The 17900-nt window shown below is 42.3% G+C and overlaps 1 protein-coding gene across 9 annotated transcripts in view; it reads left to right on the top strand.

Moving 5' to 3' along the window:
- Nucleotides 1–17900, top strand: part of GPR65 (G protein-coupled receptor 65) — a 129242-nt gene that overhangs the window by 73013 nt on the left and 38329 nt on the right. For 8 of the 9 annotated variants that reach the window (XR_007453638.1, XR_007453637.1, XR_007453632.1 and 5 more), the window contains one exon: nt 2537–2646. Coding sequence is in view for 2 of the 9 variants with exons in the window: in XM_049612383.1 (XP_049468340.1) it covers nt 2537–2597 (61 nt within the window). In the remaining 7 variants the exon portion in view is untranslated. Of the gene's footprint in view, nt 1–2536; nt 2647–16438; nt 17201–17900 lie in introns of those variants that run through there. The other variant, XM_049612382.1, reaches the window with a different exon arrangement.

Here is a 17900-nt window from a genome sequence, read left to right as displayed (position 1 = left end):
AGAACTCCCAGACTTCCCAGAAGGCCCTTCTATCTTTGTGCAGCTCTGAGAGAAAACGCTTGCTTATTCTGAGCACAAATCTCATGCCCTGTGGTTTCCATGCACGGGTCTGCCTTTTGGGGACTCAGAATAATTTTAATCCATCTTTGACATGACAGCCCGTCTTGTATTTGAAGGCACCTCTCACATTCCCAAACACCTAAACCCCCTTGGCTTTTAGAAATACAAATATGACAGGATTTTAAATCCCTTCTTATTCGAGGCACTTGCTTGCAGTCTTCATGTTACCCTCGCTGATTGCAGAAGCTTCTTGACTGGTCTTCTCGCTTTATTCTTAAACTGTTGTAATCTGAAGAAACTCCACTCAGAAGCAAGAATGTCTCCTTAAAATGTAAATTCGACCATACCTCTCTTCCACTCAAAACCCTCCAATCACTTAACATTGATAACAAAATCCATACTCTCTATCCCAGTATGTTAGAAGTTCACTCTTATTCTCAGAGTGGGATAGGCAGCTGACCTGACACAATAAAATTCGGCATTTTTGCAATGGGCAATGTTGCAACTGCTCTGTATTTTACTCACATTTAGACAAATCCTTGTGGACTATGAACAGAGTAGATTCAAAAGTAAATTTGGCTTGCATGATCTGAAATGCAAGCAGGTCCAAAAGTGAAAAACCCTAACTTCTAGCTCTGACATTGGGAACATGTTGCAAACTTTTCAACCCCTTGATGAGCCCAGTTCTTCTGGTGTGAACTCTAGCTTTCCATTATTATGAACATCTAAAATGTAGCAAGTTTACTTTTAATTTTCTCATCAAAGAAGGACATTCCCCAGTCATTCTAAATAAACCCAAAATAATACCACTGCTGCAAGTATAAATGCAGTGTGTTTAATGTTACAGCATCTAAACTAGGAGTAATCAACGGGCCCTGAAATTATGTATGAAATTCCATAGGAGTGTGTGTGTGTGTGTGTGTGTGTGTGTGCACGTTTGGGGCGGGGGGGCGGGAAACACAGCACACACTATGAACACTACCCTACCCTACCATTCTGGCACTTTTCTCTTGGATTGTAGTAGTATGTTTATTTGTCTGCCCTCGCACATAGACTATAGACTCTGAAGGCAGAGTTCACCTCTCCCTTATTGTCCTGGGTTCTACCCCCATGGTCCGGTGCTGTGTCTAGTACCCACGTGGTACTCAGTATATATTGGTTTTAAAACGTCACAAATTAATGAAAGGGCGTTCTGACTCCTTTTTATGGAAACTTCGTGTGAATCACTGAAGCCAAGTGGGAAAACCAGATACGTTCACCACGTATCCATTCGTTCATCCACTACAGTTGTTTCTTGAGCTCTCACTGAGAGCTAGCACCATGCTAGGCCCCACAAGTCGATGCAAGTGTGATGGCCAGCTCTCATGGGATCTTCAGTCCAGTGTTGGAGACACACATTAAGTCAATAATCATGGAAAGAAGCAATTATAAACTGTGATAAAATGAAATGAAGGAAACATGCAAGAGAATCTAATTTAATGGTGGGGCCTTAGAAAGGCATCTTGGGGACACTGATGTTTCAGCTAAGAGCTGAAGGATGAATAGTAGTTAAGCAGGAAGGTCTCTCCACCAGCCCCAGCAGTGAAAGTTTCTGTGCTTCCCAAAGGGTAAGTTTCCTGGGAGACCTCCCGAGGTGTAGGCACCTGCTGTGGTACCTTGTCTCCAAAGATGGCACCATCAATTCCTGCCTTCTTTGTATCCACATGCCGCTCCATTCTGTTGAGTTTGAATTGGCCTTTAACTGCTTTTACTGATAGAATGTGGCAGAAGTGGTGCTATGCCAGGCCACTCCTTTTTCTTGGCGCGCTGTGCTGCCATGTAGGAAATCTAGGCTGTTCAGCTGGAGAGGCAGGCACCAGACCTATGAGTGAGGAAGTCATCCTAGACATGCAGTGCATTTGAGCCTTCTGATGACTCCAGCCTCAGCAGCTATTTCACAGCAACTGCATGAGAAATGCCAAGCAAGAATTGCCAAGCTGAGCCCTGTCAACTTACAGAACCATAGCAGATAATAATAGATTACGTTAAGCCGATAAGTTTTGGAGTAGTCGATTACACAGCAATAGATAATCAGAATGCCTTCCGATGACATATTAAGACTCATATAGGGACTTGGTCTAAGAGATCCAGTTTGTATCAGCTGACAGGTCCTCCTGAGAACGACATGTATTCAGATCCTTTTACTTGGGAGAGCAGGAAAGAAGAATTTGTTCCTCACAATGGATCCAAATCTTACCTGCCCACATATCAAACTTTCCTTTGCTCTGGGCTGGAGAGGAGTAGCCTAGAATATCTCTGACAAGACCTGACAATATCCCCGACCTTTGGCCTGAGTCACTATGAGAAACTCTACCAGTTAACACACTTCTGTTGTTTTCAAATCCTTCATAAAAGTCCAACTCCAACGGAAGCCGACATGGTGCTTCTCTTTTTGCAATGGGTAATTTCACTGTCAGTTTCATCTCTTGCTTTTCAGGATCCAGGGTCTGCTGGAGGAGACCCACTTTCTGTTGTTATCATGTCCTTCAGATGAGTAGAGGTGCGGAGTGAGGAAAAGGAGAAGAGGAATCATGCCTTGATGCATTGGTAAGAGTGTTTTTGTTTGCACATCTTGCATTATTAATATTCCTGTTTAGCATAATTAGCTACCTTCTCCAGCTTATAACCTGCAGTGTTTATGCCTCCATTTGATAGCTCAGCCATTAGCAAAGCAGTACAGTTCCCTGAAGGCTGAATGCAGGTGGTTCTGAACAATGCAGGGTGCCAGTTGCTCAGAAAAGCAGGCGACATAAGCTTTAATTGATGCTAAAAATATATTCGCTAGAAGAATCAAACTCCTTCAGTCTGTCTGCAGCAGATAAAAGCATCTATGGATTAAAAAAGGCCTGGCAGAACAAAAGAGAGGTGAACAAATGGGAGCAAATGAATTTTATTAATGGAGAAAGAAAGACAGCTAATACAGGACAATATTACTTCTCTTTATTCAAATAATTGGCAGTCGATTTTACATACACAATGACTGTTGCTTCGGAACATAATTTCAGACTCAACAAAGCAGAGCAATTTAAGTCCTATCATGCCTTATCGTCCAGCTTTGGGTAGTCTGGTAAAAGTAATTCAACATTCCTTACGGAATCACGGGCTATGAAAGCTGGAGGAGAGCTTAGAGACAGAATTATATGATGTATTATTATTATATGTTATTTGTATTATGTTGATATGTGTGCATTTCAATGGTCTGACTTACTTCTCCATCAGCTACTAATCCACTACTCAAGAAAGAGTTATCCATGAAAGAAAAAAAAAATCCACATTGACCTGTTAGAAATGAGTCAAGAGTGAAAGAGTACACACATATCGGAATGGGGGGGGGTGTGAAAGTGATTCTCCCCAGTTTGCTAAGCAGAGCACTGCCCTAGCATCCAGCAGGACCTGGAAATCCACATGAAATAATGCTCTCCATATATATTAATATAGTGGTTATTACGTGCTGGACACTGTTCTCAGTGTTAGCTATATTTAAGTTATTTGCTCCTTAAAAATCCCTGTCAGGTAAACACTATTAAAATCCCCACTTGATACCTTAGAAAACTGAGACATAGAAGTTACAGAAGTCTCCTTTGGTCACACTGTTCGTAACCAGGGTCAAGGTTTGGACCCAGACAATCTGGTGCAAAAGTCTGTGTGCTTCTTCAACACACTATACTGCCTCCCAGTTCAAATTTGAATGCTTCCCAGAGTGCCTGGGTGCTCAGTCAGTTGAGCGTCTGACTCTTGATTTTGGCTCAGGTCATGATCTCTCAGTGGTGAGATCAAGCCCCGTGTTGGACTTCTCTCTGAGTGTGGAGCCAGCTTGGAATTCTTGCTCTCCCTCTGTCTCTGTCCCTCCCCCACACTCGTGCACATTCTCCCTCTCTCTCTCTCTCTCTCTCAAAATGAATACACATTTTTAAAAAAGCAAATTTGAATGTTTCCATATTTGCCAGTTATCAGGCCTATATTACCCTGAAACAAGTTATTACCTCATTTTTCATGTGCAGAGTGCTTTCACGTACATTCTTCCATGGGCTCTTTGCGTCAGCTTCGAGAAGTGAGCATAACACCAATTATTAATTCACAGATGAAGGAACTCAGAAGCCATTGTCCTCAGAAGCCAACTCTTTTATGTTTCTGACAAGAAAAGCAAGCTGAATATCTAAAAAGAACGTTTACAGATAAATACTAAAGTAATGCAAATGATAGAAAAACGGGTTAAGACATGAAGAGTATTTCCCTAAAGAGTAAACGCTTGGCTAGTGACCATATAAAGGACATTGAACATTATTAGTGAGGAAGGAAATCGAGGCCAGAATGGGGCACCAATTTCCATGCCTTTCCTGGGCAAAAATATAAAAAATCATCTATGATAAGTACTGGGGATGAATCTATTACATGCTGCTGATGGAAATGTAAGTTTGGGAAAGTTGACATAATCTACTAAAGTTGACCAGTCATGTCTCATGACCCAGAAATTCCACTCCTACATATATTCTGAAAATAGAGTCTTACATATCTATAAAAAATGTTCACATCAACATTGTTTCCAATAGCAGAGAAACTAAAAACAACCCAAATACCCATTAACATGAGAGCAAATGAATATTATGAAAAAAATTCATTTCGTGGAATATTATGTAGCAGTTAAAAGTAAAGAGATTATAAAAGCACATACCAACACATATGAATCTTAGCAATATAATAGTAAGTAACAAATAAAGCAAGTCTCAGAAAGTAAATAAACCTATAGGAAAAGGAGAGCAAGGGAATGACAAATAGATTTTGGAGGGAGAGAGCCAGGTGCATGGGCTATTGAAAGGATTCCATATGGGTAGTTCGATAGGTGGAATTCTAAAATGACTCCCAATGATCCACGCCCTTAGATAATCACCTCCCTTTAAGTGTGAGTGGGACCTATAGCTTGCTTCTAATCAACACAACATGGCAAAGGTGATGGGCTATCACAACTGTGATCAAGTTATGTTATATGGCAAAAGTGAAGGGGTTTGAAGATGTAATTAAATTCCTTAACAGTTCAATTAAGTAATCAAAAGAGAGATTATCCTGGGTGGGCCTGACCTAATCAGATGAGTCCATTAAGAGGACTAAGGGGTCAGAGGCTCAAAGCAGCAGTCTTTCTCTCCATTGCTAGCTGTGAAGAAGCCAGCTCCCATGAATTCTATAGCCTCAAGGAAACCAATTCAGCCAACAACCTGAGGGATCTTCGTTTGTCAAGCTTCCAGATGAGATCCCAGCTTGTTCATGACCTAAGGCTTGTAAGATTCAGAACAGAAGAACCAGCTAAGTTATACCCAGATTCCTGCCCTACAGAATCTGTGACATAGTATGTGGATGTTGTTCTAAACTAAGTTTGTGGTAATTATTGATGCAGCAATAGAAAACTAAGGTAGATAAAGATTATTAGCAAAATCTTAGCCTTTGTTTTAAAATGTAGTCCACCTGTATTGATTAAATTACTAGTAAGTAACTAAAGCTCATTCCATCTTCTTTTGATGAGATGCAGGAAAAGAAAGAGTAAACGTTAAATATCCCATTTATGTCTTTGGCTTCATTTATAAAGCGAAAGACTAACAAAGAAAAGATAACAAGGACAGCATGTCCAAACTCTCTGCTGGGCACGCCTCCTGCTTGAAGAAACTGAATGCAAACTGTGTGGCAGAGTCCTGGAAGGGGGCGGCATAGCCTGTAGCACTCTTGGTGACCTGGGGAGGGGGTCACCAGATGGACCATCCAAAGACAGTGACTGGTGCAAACACCTTACCTGACTGGGCATTACTGGAGGATAACAGGCTGATCCCATCAATCCTTTTTATGGAGAAGGTAATATCGTTACTGGATAATAGGGTGCACAGAAATGTGTGCACACCGAGAAGGCAAAAGGCAGAAGCCACAGGTGGTAGAGGACTTATGATGGAGACTAACTGAGTCACCATAATGCTAGTACGATAGTCTAGGAGGATGGACCCATCCCGCTGAAAGGGTAACCAGACAGACCTCTCAGGTGACCACTGACATAATTCTTTATTTTTCTGACCTCTCCGTCTATCCTAAAAGCAAACATCTCTAACTTGAGAAATATAAGAAGGTGTGTGTCTGTCCCTCAAAAGAAACTGCCTAGTTTGTGGTGAAGAGCATGAGTTCTAGATCTAGACTTCCTGGGTTAGTTTCCAAGCTCCTTCACTTCCAGGCAATGTGACCTGGAGCAAGTTACCTAACCTCTCTGCGTCTCTGTTTCCTCATCTGTGAAATGGGGATATTATTAATACTTACCTGATAGGATTGCTGTGAGGATTAAGTAAGTTAATAGTTGTGGGGTGGCCCGGGTGGCTCAGTTGGTTAAGCATCCAACTCTTGGTTTCAGCTCAGGTCATGATCTCACAGTCTGTGGGTTCAAGCCCCACATCGGGGTCTGCACTGACAGCATAGAGCCTGCTTGGGATTCTCTTTCCCTCTCTCTCTCTGCCCCTCTCTGCGTGCTCGCTCTCTCTCTCTCTCTCTCTCTCTCTCTCTCAAAATAAATAAACTTTGAAAAATAATAGTTGTAAAGTTCTTAGGGTACTTGGCACATAGCAGATGGTGTATAATTGTTGAATGAGTAAACCTGTCAGAAGGAGAACTCTTCTTCCCTACCCATGTGGAGGGACGTAAATTAATGTAACACTCTAGGCTGCTCCCCAACCTCTTAGTCACCCCATTCCTAACTTAGCACCCAAGGCGATGGAATGATTTATCTGATTGGAGAGTATATCAATTAGAATTGGACTCAGCCTTGGAGCACCTGGGTGGCTCAGTCAGTTAAGCATCCGAATTCAGCTCAGGTCATGATCTCACAGTTTGTGAGTTAGAGCCCCGTGTCAGGCTCTGTGATGACAGCTCAGAGCCTGGAGCCTGCTTCGGATTCTGTGTCTCCCTCTCTCTGCCCCTTCTCCTCTCTCACTCTCTCACTCTCTCTCTCTCTCAAAAATAAATAAGCATTAGGGGCGCCTGGGTGGCGCAGTCGGTTGGGCGTCCGACTTCAGCCAGGTCACGATCTCGCACTCCGTGAGTTCGAGCCCCGCGTCAGGCTCTGGGCTGATGGCTCAGAGCCTGGAGCCTGTTTCCGATTCTGTGTCTCCCTCTCTCTCTGCCCCTCCCCCGTTCATGCTCTGTCTCTCTCTGTCCCAAAAATAAATAAATGTTAAAAAAAAAAAAATTTAAAAATAAATAAATAAATAAATAAGCATTAAAAATTAAAAAAAAAAAAAGAATTGGACTCAGCCCTAAGTGACAGGAAATTTAAAATAATCGTGGCTTAAACAAGGTAAAGTTCGTCTCTGTGTCCCATACATAAAGTACAAGATAGGTAGTCCAGGGCTTCTATGAAGTCTCCGGGACCCCCGGCTCATTTCTAGTTTGTATGCCATTGTCAAAATTCAATTTCCATTTCGTGGTCCAAATGGACACTCCAGCTCCTTAGTCTTGGCAGAAGGGATGAGGAAAACTGGGTAGAGAAGCTCAGATAATCACTCTTCTAGAAACTGAGCAGACTTGCTCTTATCACCACCCCACCACACCATCCCCCTTGACCTGGGTCACAGGGTCACACCTAGCTGCAAGGGATAGTGGGGAATGTAGTCTTTATTCTGAGGAGCCACCATGCCCCACCGAAAAGTGGGGAATGTATTACTGTACAGGAAGACGGGATTTAGCTGATAATTAGCAGTCTCTCCATAGTGAGTTTATAAGGAAACACTCAGAATGCTTAACTTATACACTTGCTGGGAAAAGGCTCATCCTAATCTAGCAGGTCTGGGTTCATATCTGCCTGATTCTAGGGATCAGCGGTAGACAGTTGCCTTGGCCACCAGTAGAAGCCATTTTCTCCAATATCGAGTTGGACACCACAAAGGAGATACATTTATCTCCACCTGCTAAACAAGTTTGTCTTCTTTTCATTGTTTCAGAACCCAGGTAGGGAAGCTGGGAGATAGTATTATAGACCTTTCAAGATTTCTGATATAATTCAAGAAAAGACACACACGGAATTTGTCAACACACACAGGAGTTGTATAGAATTTCCTACACTGTGGACTCATGTCACAGAGAGAATCCGGGGTATATTTGTAGCTACATTTCAATTGCAATACTCCCAGATCCAAATTTATTTGGTGGTTAAATATATCTGGATGTACCCTTTTAAAAAGCTCCAGTGAAAGCAATGCCAAGTCACATCCTCTGTTCTGGGAAGATTTGATACTGAGTGGGATCCAGGGCTTTACTTTAGCGTCAGTCCTCTGGCAGAGTCGGTTTTGTTGGCTCTGAACTGACTATTCTCTACCATGTACTGTTTTAACATTTAGAAAGTGTCCATTTTTAGCAAAATCACAGCTGTGTGCATGTAGCATATTGGTGTGGAGGAGGGTTACATTTCAACTTGTCACATTAGAAAAGTAAGAAAATCACTGACTTTTAGATCTGGAAGGAAACTTAGAGATCATTGAGCCAAGCCCTCTTATGATGGATGAGAAAACGGAAGCCAGAGCGGAACAGGGCCATATCCCTGGACACTCACACTAATTCATTATAGAACTGGACGAGAGTCCCTTAGCTGCCAGCCCAACCTACTTTCCAAACGCCTACTCCACTTCTTCCACCCTCCACTTTCCCTATAGTCAATACAATTAAAAAAGAAATGAAGTGGGTTACTTAAGTTCTCTGTGCCTCACTTTCCCATCTGTAACATAAGCATAATAATGCCTACCTCACAGAACTATTTATAAAGATTAAATTAGATATAACTGCTACTACTCTAACACAAAATAAGTGGACCTCAAGCAGAGTAAGTACTTGATAGTACCTTTTACCGAAAGAAGACCCCATATATGTAGCACCTGGGTGGTTCAGTCAGTTAAGCATCAGACTTCAGGTCAGGGCATGATCTCACAGCTCATGAGTTCGAGCCCTGCATCAGACTCTCTGCCGTCAGCATGGAAACTGCTTCAAATCCTATGTCCCTCTCTCTCTGTCTCTCCCCCCTCAAAATAAATAAACCGTAAAAAAAAAAATTTAACCAAAAGAAAGAGACCCCATATAAAGGTTAAGAGTGCTAAATCGGGACTGATATAATGCAATCATTCTGTCACTTTCCCATTCATTCATTCAGTCAAGAGCGAACAAGCAATTATTGAACTATGCTGTGGCGAATGTTGTTCTAAGTTCTGAGAATATAAGGTGAATCCGATAATGCTCATAGGGTAGAAGAGGTGATAGATGACTAAATAATATATTAAGGACCAAAAGTGAACAGTATAGTATGAGGTGTAAAAAGTGACCAATTAATTCTCTTGGTTAAGGGTGTGACAGGGAAGGTTAATAGACTCCCTGATGACCTCTGAGAATGGTTTTCAAAGTCAACTAGAAATTTGTCAGGTGGAAGAAAATCCCTAAAAGAAGAAGCAGCAAGTGCAAAGGCACTGAGGCATGAAACACCATGTTATTCAAGTTCCGGGTTGTTAGAGAATAAGGTGCAAAGGTGACAGAACTAGAAGATAAGGTAGACAGGAACCAGCATATGAAGAAAACTGTTCAATCCATGTTGGGGGGTAAGAGTTTGTCCACAGGCCGTAAGGAGCTTGTTGAATACTTTCAAAGAGAAAGACATATGGTCAGAGTACCTTTGGTGTGAGTTGAGGAAAAGGGGAAATCTGGTGAGGCAGAAAGCAAAGAAGCCAGTCAGGAATTGAGGTCGATACTGCAAACTGTTCGCCAATATCCTTTCTCCCTTCTTACATAAAGATTAAAATTTTTACCTGGACACCTGAGCTCTTTCCATAATTTGGCTATTGTTGATAGTGCTGCTATGAACACTGGAATATATATATATATATATATTATGAAATATTACTCAGCCATCAAAAAGAATGAAATCTTACCATTTGCAGTGATGTGGATGGAGCTAGAATGTGTATTAAGCTAAGAGAAGTAAGTCAGTCAGACAAAGAAAAATACCATGTTATTTCACTCAAGTGTGGAATTTAAGAAAGAAAACAGATGAGCATAGGGGAGGGGAAGAAAAATAAAATAAGAGAAAAACAGAGAGGGAGACAAACCATAAGAGACTCTTAACTATAGAGAAAAAACTGAGGGTTACTGGAGGGGAAGTGGATGGGGGGGATGGGTTAAACGGGTGATGAGCATTAAGGAGGGCTTGTTTAATATGTGAGTGATGAATCACTGAATTCTACTCCCGAAACCAATTCTACACTGTATGTTAACTAACTTGAATTTAAATAAAATCTTGGAAGAAAATTAATTAAGTAAGTAAGTAAGTAAGTAAGTAAAATAAATTTTTACCTGGACATAAAGATGTCCAGAATGAAGATTACATTTCCCAGCCATCTCATTGCAGTGAAGGGAGGCCATATGTCTAATCTTGCCCAAGGGGATGTGAGTGTAACTTACATGTGAAACCTCTTGGTCCTGACTCAAAAGAAAGGGATAAACCCTCTCATTTCCCATCTCTCCCTTCTTTCTTCCTGAATCTAGGCTCGATGATAAGCCATCTTGGGCCGTACAGATGAGAACAGTATCTAAAGATAGCAGAGCAACAAAATGGAAGGAATCTGAGCCCCTGCAGAGGAAGAGGCCCCATCCCAGCTTGGGTCATTAAATGACAGAGAAAAACACTTCTATCTTGTGTTTTAAGCCACTGTGACTCTCTTCCTAGATGAAAGGAGATGATCCGAGGCAGGGGCAGAAGGAATGGGACAGAGAGAACAGATTTGAGGAAAGTTGTTGGACTTATTCACAGGATGTAGGAGACAAGAGAGGGGGTGTCAAGTGCACCCCTTACGAGCCTTTGTCTGAAGGCTGGGTGGATGGTGAAGTCATCAAAGAAAAAGAATAGAGCAAAATTAAATTACTTCTGAAAATGTGGAAGTTTGCTGGAAAAAATCTCAATTTTCAATGCATATGTTCATCCATCCTAACACCTTTTACTGAACTTGTATAAGGAATTTGCATAAGGAACAGAGGATTTTTTTAAAGTTGCCCATTAGTGGTAAAATTGTTTTCTTTTTTTAAAGATGGACATCTCATTGATAGATGAATGGATAAGAAGAGGTGGTATATATACAATGGAATATTATTCAGCCGTAAAAAAAAGAATGAAATCTTGCCATTTGCAACAAGATTGCAAATGGATCCAGACAGTATAATTCTGGCAACTCTTTCTCCCCACAGGTCCTGTTCCCTGTGCTTTAATAAAACCACCTTTTAGGTCCTGTCCCTGTGCTTTAATAAAACCACCTTTTTTGCACCAAAAGAGAGAGAGAAATGCTGAGCAAAAAAGTCAATCATAGAAAGACAAACTCCATATGTTTCACTCATACGTGTAATTTAAGAAACAAAACAAATGAACAAAGGGAAAAGACAGAGAGAGAGAGAGAGAGGGAGAAACTAAAAAACAAACTCTAAACTATAGAGAACAAACTGATGGTTACCAGAGAGGATGTGGGCGGAGGGATGAGTGAAATAGGTGATGCGGATTAATGACCACACTTAATCACAGTGAACATTGAGTAATTATAATTGAGTGTAATAAGTAATTATAATTAACACTGAGTTAATTATACTGGAATTCAAATTTTAAAAAAATTAAAAGACATCTCAGCTGTAAAGGCTGTAAAGTACAGAACTCTCTAGGCTATGTACAAGCATGTTGGACCTTTCACTGCTTAAGCTGTTAACAGAAGATTATCTATCACCTGGCTTGGTGTTGTTTCAGGTTTGCCTGGAAAAGGGAAGTGTGTGAGGCATGCTTTTTGCTTTAAGATTTTTTTTTAACGTTCATTCATTTTTTAGAGACAGAGAGAGACAGAGCACGAGTGGGGGAGGGGCAGAGAGAGAGGGAGACACAGACTCCAAAGCAGCCTCCAGGCTCCGAGCTGTCAGCACAGAGCCCGACGCGGGGCTCGAACTCACAGACCGCGAGATCATGACCTGAGCTGAAGTCAGATGCCCAACCGACTGAGCCACCCAGGCGCCCCTGCTTTAAGATTTCATAAGAGCTCACATGTTTGTAATTGAGGTGGTGGGAGTAAGGGAACATCCTTGAGGTGAGGATAATTCCACATAGCCACTCTTTTAGTTGTGCCATAATCCTCAGTATCCAGAGGAAGTCCATTTTAAATTGAATTGTTGGGACAGAAAAAAATGTATGTGTATGCATTTCCATACATTTAAAAACACAGCCCTGCTTAAATAATCTCTGCACATTTTCACAGCAGACTTTCCTTTTTGCACTATTTATCCTCCTACACAAGCAGTTTAAATAATCACTCCACATGATACACCAGACTTCCTGGGCAAAATAGCTTTTCCTATATTGATTAAAAATTCAAAGTCTATCTATAAATCAGGAAAGTCACTTAACATTCATGTCAGCATCCATGAATGTTAGGCTGCTTCAAACACACCCTAAGATAGGCTTCTTAGACATGAAATAAACAAGAAGGAAGATCAATGAACTTATTTATTCCATGTGTCTTAATGGCTCATTGGGACCGTGCTCTTTGCTCCGGTCTGTCCCCCTCAGAATGCTCCATTACCAGTCAAATGAAGGCATTTCTCAGCTTTGTCAGACAAAGAGAAAGCATTGGTATCACTAACTGGCATTCAGTGCAGTTCACCTGTTTATTTCCTGAAAACCTACTATGTGCCAGATCCTGTCTTAGGCCTATGGGGATGCAGAAGTAAATATGGGACAGCATTGCTCTGATACAGATGCAAGAGAAAAGCTCAGGGTCCTGGAGGGGGAGAGATGAATCCCTTAAGGTTGGGATCCAAACATGCTTCCTAAAGATTCTTACATTTGAGCTGAACTTCAGAAGGGAGGAAGGGCTGGATGCTGGACCTGCCAAAGAGGCTGATCTGACGCTCCAGGCAGAAGGAACTAGCTTCCGCAGGTGCTGGAAGAAGACGGCAGGAGCCTCGTGGAAGTGGACTGTGGGCTGTGCAGGAGGTATGTTTACGAGCTGAGTTGTGTGTCCCCAGCACTCCATAACCCCCAGTACCTCAGAATGTGACTGTATTGGGGGAGAGGGCCTTTATAGAGTTAATTACATTAAATGAGGTCGTAATCCTATACAACTGGTCTCCTTATAAAAAGAGGAAGTCAGAACACAGACAAACACAGAGAGGTGAGGAGAGGACATAGGGAGAAGGTGGCTTTCTGCAAACTAAGGAGATGAGGCCTCAAAAGAAACAACCCCGTGACACCTTGGTCTTGGACTTCCAGCTTCCAGGACTGTGAGTGAAAAGAAATCTCTCTTGTCTAAGGCACTCAGTCTATGGTATTTGTTGTGACACTCCTAGTAAACTAACACAAGGTATAACTCATCAAAGTTTGTTAAAGATTGTCAAATGCACCACTCTTAACCCTCCCATTAACCCTGCGAGGTACATGCTATTGTGCACATCTAAGAAAACTGATACTCATGGAGGATAGGTAACTTGTTCTAAGTCACACCTCTGTAATAGCAGAAAGAAAAATTAAAAACTGGGATCCCGTTACGCATATTTTTAGCCACTTCCTTTTACTTAGTGGAATTATACTGGACATCTCTTGTGTCACTAAAAATCTGAAACGGTCCATTTAGGCTTCCCTACCTCAACTTTGAATAAGTTGCCTGGGGCATCTATGCCAAACAAAAACATCATGAAAACTAATATGGGAGGAAATTGAACATAAATAAGATGCTAAAATGGGTAGGAATTTACTGGTCACCCAAGAACATGATAAGAACATGGCCATGGCATTTCATGGACTCTGGAAAGGCAGTCCTAGCCTGTGATACTCTGGGAAGAGCACTCTCATCTTCCAGGACCCCAGGAACCACAGAGCACTGAACTGGAAGGCTGATCCCTCCTTATCCCTGAGTCTCATAGTCCAAAGGGAATAGTGACAGCTGGGATCACCTCACAGTCTAGTAAAGCAGGGAAAGAATTTTTAAATGCATCACAGCAACATTCCGGAAGAGTTGGTAATGCTTCTATGATTTGGGAGATAAAAATTGGGAGTTCTATTTTTAATTTTTATATAGAGATTCTCCAATTCACTCTGTATAATCATTTTCAGAGTGGTCTGGGCGATCATTTCAAGACCATATGTCTAGATCCAGTGAAACCCATTCAAGAACCAGTATCATTCAAGGAGAAAGAAAAGAAAATATCCATTCCCTCCTAGAAGCTTACTACCTGGTTGATGACATGGCAAAATCTTCTTTAAAAAGTTGGAAAGAAAGGAAAAAGACAGGAACACACTTAAAGCAGCCTTCAAGCTATTTTTGTAAACAATCTAATTAAAGAATCGATGTGAAAATCCTTTGTGAATTTCAATGGACCGTGACAGGTTAAGGAGCTTTTATTACCTGTTCCCCAAAGAACAAATACTGAGCTTTTTCTGGGGGTCAGGCACTGTTTTGTGGTTATTCATAACAAAAGGATACAAGTTAGCGTGGTGGAATTCAAACTAAGTCAGTGGTCCCTGGAAGAACCCAAATAAAGGAGCAGCCCAAAAGGGTTGAGGAGCACTGCCCCGACACTGCCACAAACGTTTTGGACACTCTCGTGGCTCAGGGGCATCGTGGACAGGACACAGTTTTAAATTCGGGCCTGGGGCTGGGCTCCCAGCTCCACCTCTGTGCTTATTTGACTCAGTTAAGTCACAAAAAGGTCACTGATAATAATACATCTTAAAGAGTTTCTAGAAGACTCCATACTAGTATGCATCTGGGCCACACCCAGGGTCTAGAGAAATGGAAACTTATTATTCTTACAATCCATATTGGCTTCCCAAGGCAGCCATAACAAAGTACTAAAAATAGGGTAGCTTAAAACAACAGTAATTTCTTTCTCATGGTTCTAGAGGCTTGCAAGCCCAAGCAGAGTTGGTTCCCTCCGAGGGCTGTGACAGAGAATCTGTTCCGTGCTTGTCCTAGCTTCCAGTGATGTTCAGCGATCCTTGGCACCCCTTGGCTTGTAGACACATCACTCTGGTCTCTGCTTCCATCTTCTCATGACCTTCTCCCTGTGTCTCTGGGTCTCCACATGGCCATGTATCTTCTGTGTCTCTCTCCTCTTCTTATAAGGACACCAGTCATATTGCATTGAGGGCCCACCCTATTCCAGTATGGTCTCATCTCAACTAATTTGATCTGCAACAACCCTATTTCCAAATAAGGTCACATTCTGAGGTGCTAGGAGTTAGGACTTGGGACATATCTTCTGAGGGGGTGCACAATTCCACCCATAATGGGAGTTTAATTTCAGCTTCTCATTCTACTCTATTACAAACCAGCCAAGTGACCTTGAATGAGGCACTGCCTCTGATCCTTAGTATCTGCACTTACAAATGGAGATGATAATGATACTGACCTTATACATTGCCTTGAGAATCAAGACAGACCATAAGTGACATTGCTTTGTGAACTATAGAGCATTGTATAATTTAAATTAATCATAAGCATTCCTCTGATATCACAGTCTTTGGATGCCTATTCTAACCCTAGCAGTCTGCTTCTGCAGCCCCTGTGAACTATCAGATGCACCACAGTTCCTTGCTTGCTTTCCACAGCTCCAAATAGGACATGTTATTAATCATTAACTCTAAGTGAACTAAATTATCCCTGTAAATGATTGGACTACGGCAATTGAGTTACCTGACAATTTCTGTGCAAGTCACAGAGCTAACCTAATGGAACGTGACAGCTCTTTCCTATAGCACATTCTCAAAATTTGATTATTCTGAGGGAGAAAAGATTCGTTGGGAGCCTCACTCAAATTGCCCAAGGCCTGTTCAGCATCTGTATGGAAAGATTAGGCTTTGGGAGTGAGGACCTGGAGAGCAGCCGGCCCGCCTATCAGTCATCTTTCTCGGGCTCCGAATGGAGCAGAATTGATGTGTCCCTGGTCTTGTAACCTTCTGCAGACTTAGGGACTGTGCTAACCCATGAATAATGAAATCCACTATTAGTCATAAACTGGAGGAGATCATCTGCATTTTGACTCCAAGAGAACAATTTAAAAGGAAATAGGCCTTTGCACTTTTATAGACCAGGCACAATCAGGCCCTGGAAATAGCCCTCACTCGGTTCCTCATTCCACGCGTATTTATCGCGTATTGCCGGTATCCTCTTAGGGAGTGATATAAAAGAAACAAAACAGAGTACCCAGGCCTCTGGTTTACTCTCTTTTGATCCTGTGCTGGAAAAATGTAACTTCTCTTTTCTCTGTATCCATGTGATGCTTCTTATCATAAGTTATTACTTATGGCCCCCACCAGTGCCTCCAGACAACCTCCACCACACCGCTGTGAACACTCAGTACCTGAAGGTTAAGCCTGGGGTTTTCACCAGCCTGAAATGGCAGTGATCACAAAGAGGAAGATAGGACACCGGCTCAATATCACCGGCATTGACAGGGCTGGATGCTACTCCTCCCCAGCTCGCCCTTCGCCAGAGGAGAAACCCCACGATAGCTGGAATCGTCACCGGCCATGCGGCCTGCAGATCCACCACTGGTAGCCCCCCAGTGGACCCTCCTACAGAGGTATTTCAACTCACAAAAGGCATCACAGTGACCCTTTGAGGCCAAGGTCGGAGCAGAACAACACCCGATGTTCGTGTGAACTATTCCTAACAGATGGGCCAGTTGGAGAGATCAAAATGCCGGACACAATTTTAGCAACATGGAACCTTGAGGTAAATGAAGGGTCACGGTTACCCCCACCCCAAGCAGAATGACCACAGATATGGGCTATGGTCGGCAGAATTCTAAAGATCACGCAGATATATTAGCGTCCTGAGTACTCATTCAAACACCGTTATAGGTCCTGCCTTGAAGGCATTTTACAGGTGTAATTAAAACATCAAGCACCAAGTTGGCGAACCTTTAAGACAGAAACCCAGCGAGTCATGTGAGCCCTTTACAAGCAGAATTTTTCTCCAGCTAGGAACCGAAGTCAGGGATTTGAAGCACGGGAAGTATTCCATCAAGCATCACTGCTGGCCTGAAAATGGAGGGGGACACAACAAGGGAGGCCGGGTCTTGCAGAAGTGGCCAGCAGCCCCTTGCCGGCAGCTAGCAAGTGAACAGGGACCTCGGTTCGGCTGCTGGAAGACACTGGATTCTGCTAACGACAGGAATGAGCTTGAGAGAGCACTCCGTGCTCCAGGTGAGAACACAGCCAAACACCAGCTTCATTTGAGCTGGAACCCAGCCATCCGTGCCGGAATTCTGACCTACAGCGCTGAGAGCGGATAAATGGGTGCTTGCTTTATCAGCTTTATTGACACATGCCTCACTATAAAATTCACCATTCTGAAGTGTACAATTCAAGAGTTTTCAGTAGACAAAGAGATGGGCGGCCGGAGCACTGTCTCATTTCAGAATATTTGTCTCACTCAAAAAAGAAATTCTGTACCCATTAGCAGTCCTCTCCATCCTTCTGGTCCCTGGAAACCACTGATGTACTGTCTGTTTCCACAAATTTGTCTTTTCTGGCTATTTCCTGTAAGTGGAATCCTACAGTATGTGACCTTTTGTATTTGGTTGCTTGCATGTAGCATGTTGTTTTCAAGGATCTACCCACGGTGCGGCGTGTTATCAGGATTTTATCCCTTTTAGGGCTGAATAATATTCCGTCGTATGAGTGTATCACATTCTGTGTATCCATTCATCAGTTAATGGGCCTTTGGATGTTTCCCACTTTTTAGTGATTATGAATAAATGCTATTAGGATTTGT

Source organism: Panthera uncia (assembly GCF_023721935.1).
Source record: "Panthera uncia isolate 11264 chromosome B3 unlocalized genomic scaffold, Puncia_PCG_1.0 HiC_scaffold_1, whole genome shotgun sequence".
Taxonomy (NCBI): Eukaryota; Metazoa; Chordata; class Mammalia; order Carnivora; family Felidae; genus Panthera; species Panthera uncia.
The sequence above is the reverse complement of the archived record's forward strand: the minus strand, read 5'-3'. Positions and strand labels throughout refer to the sequence as shown.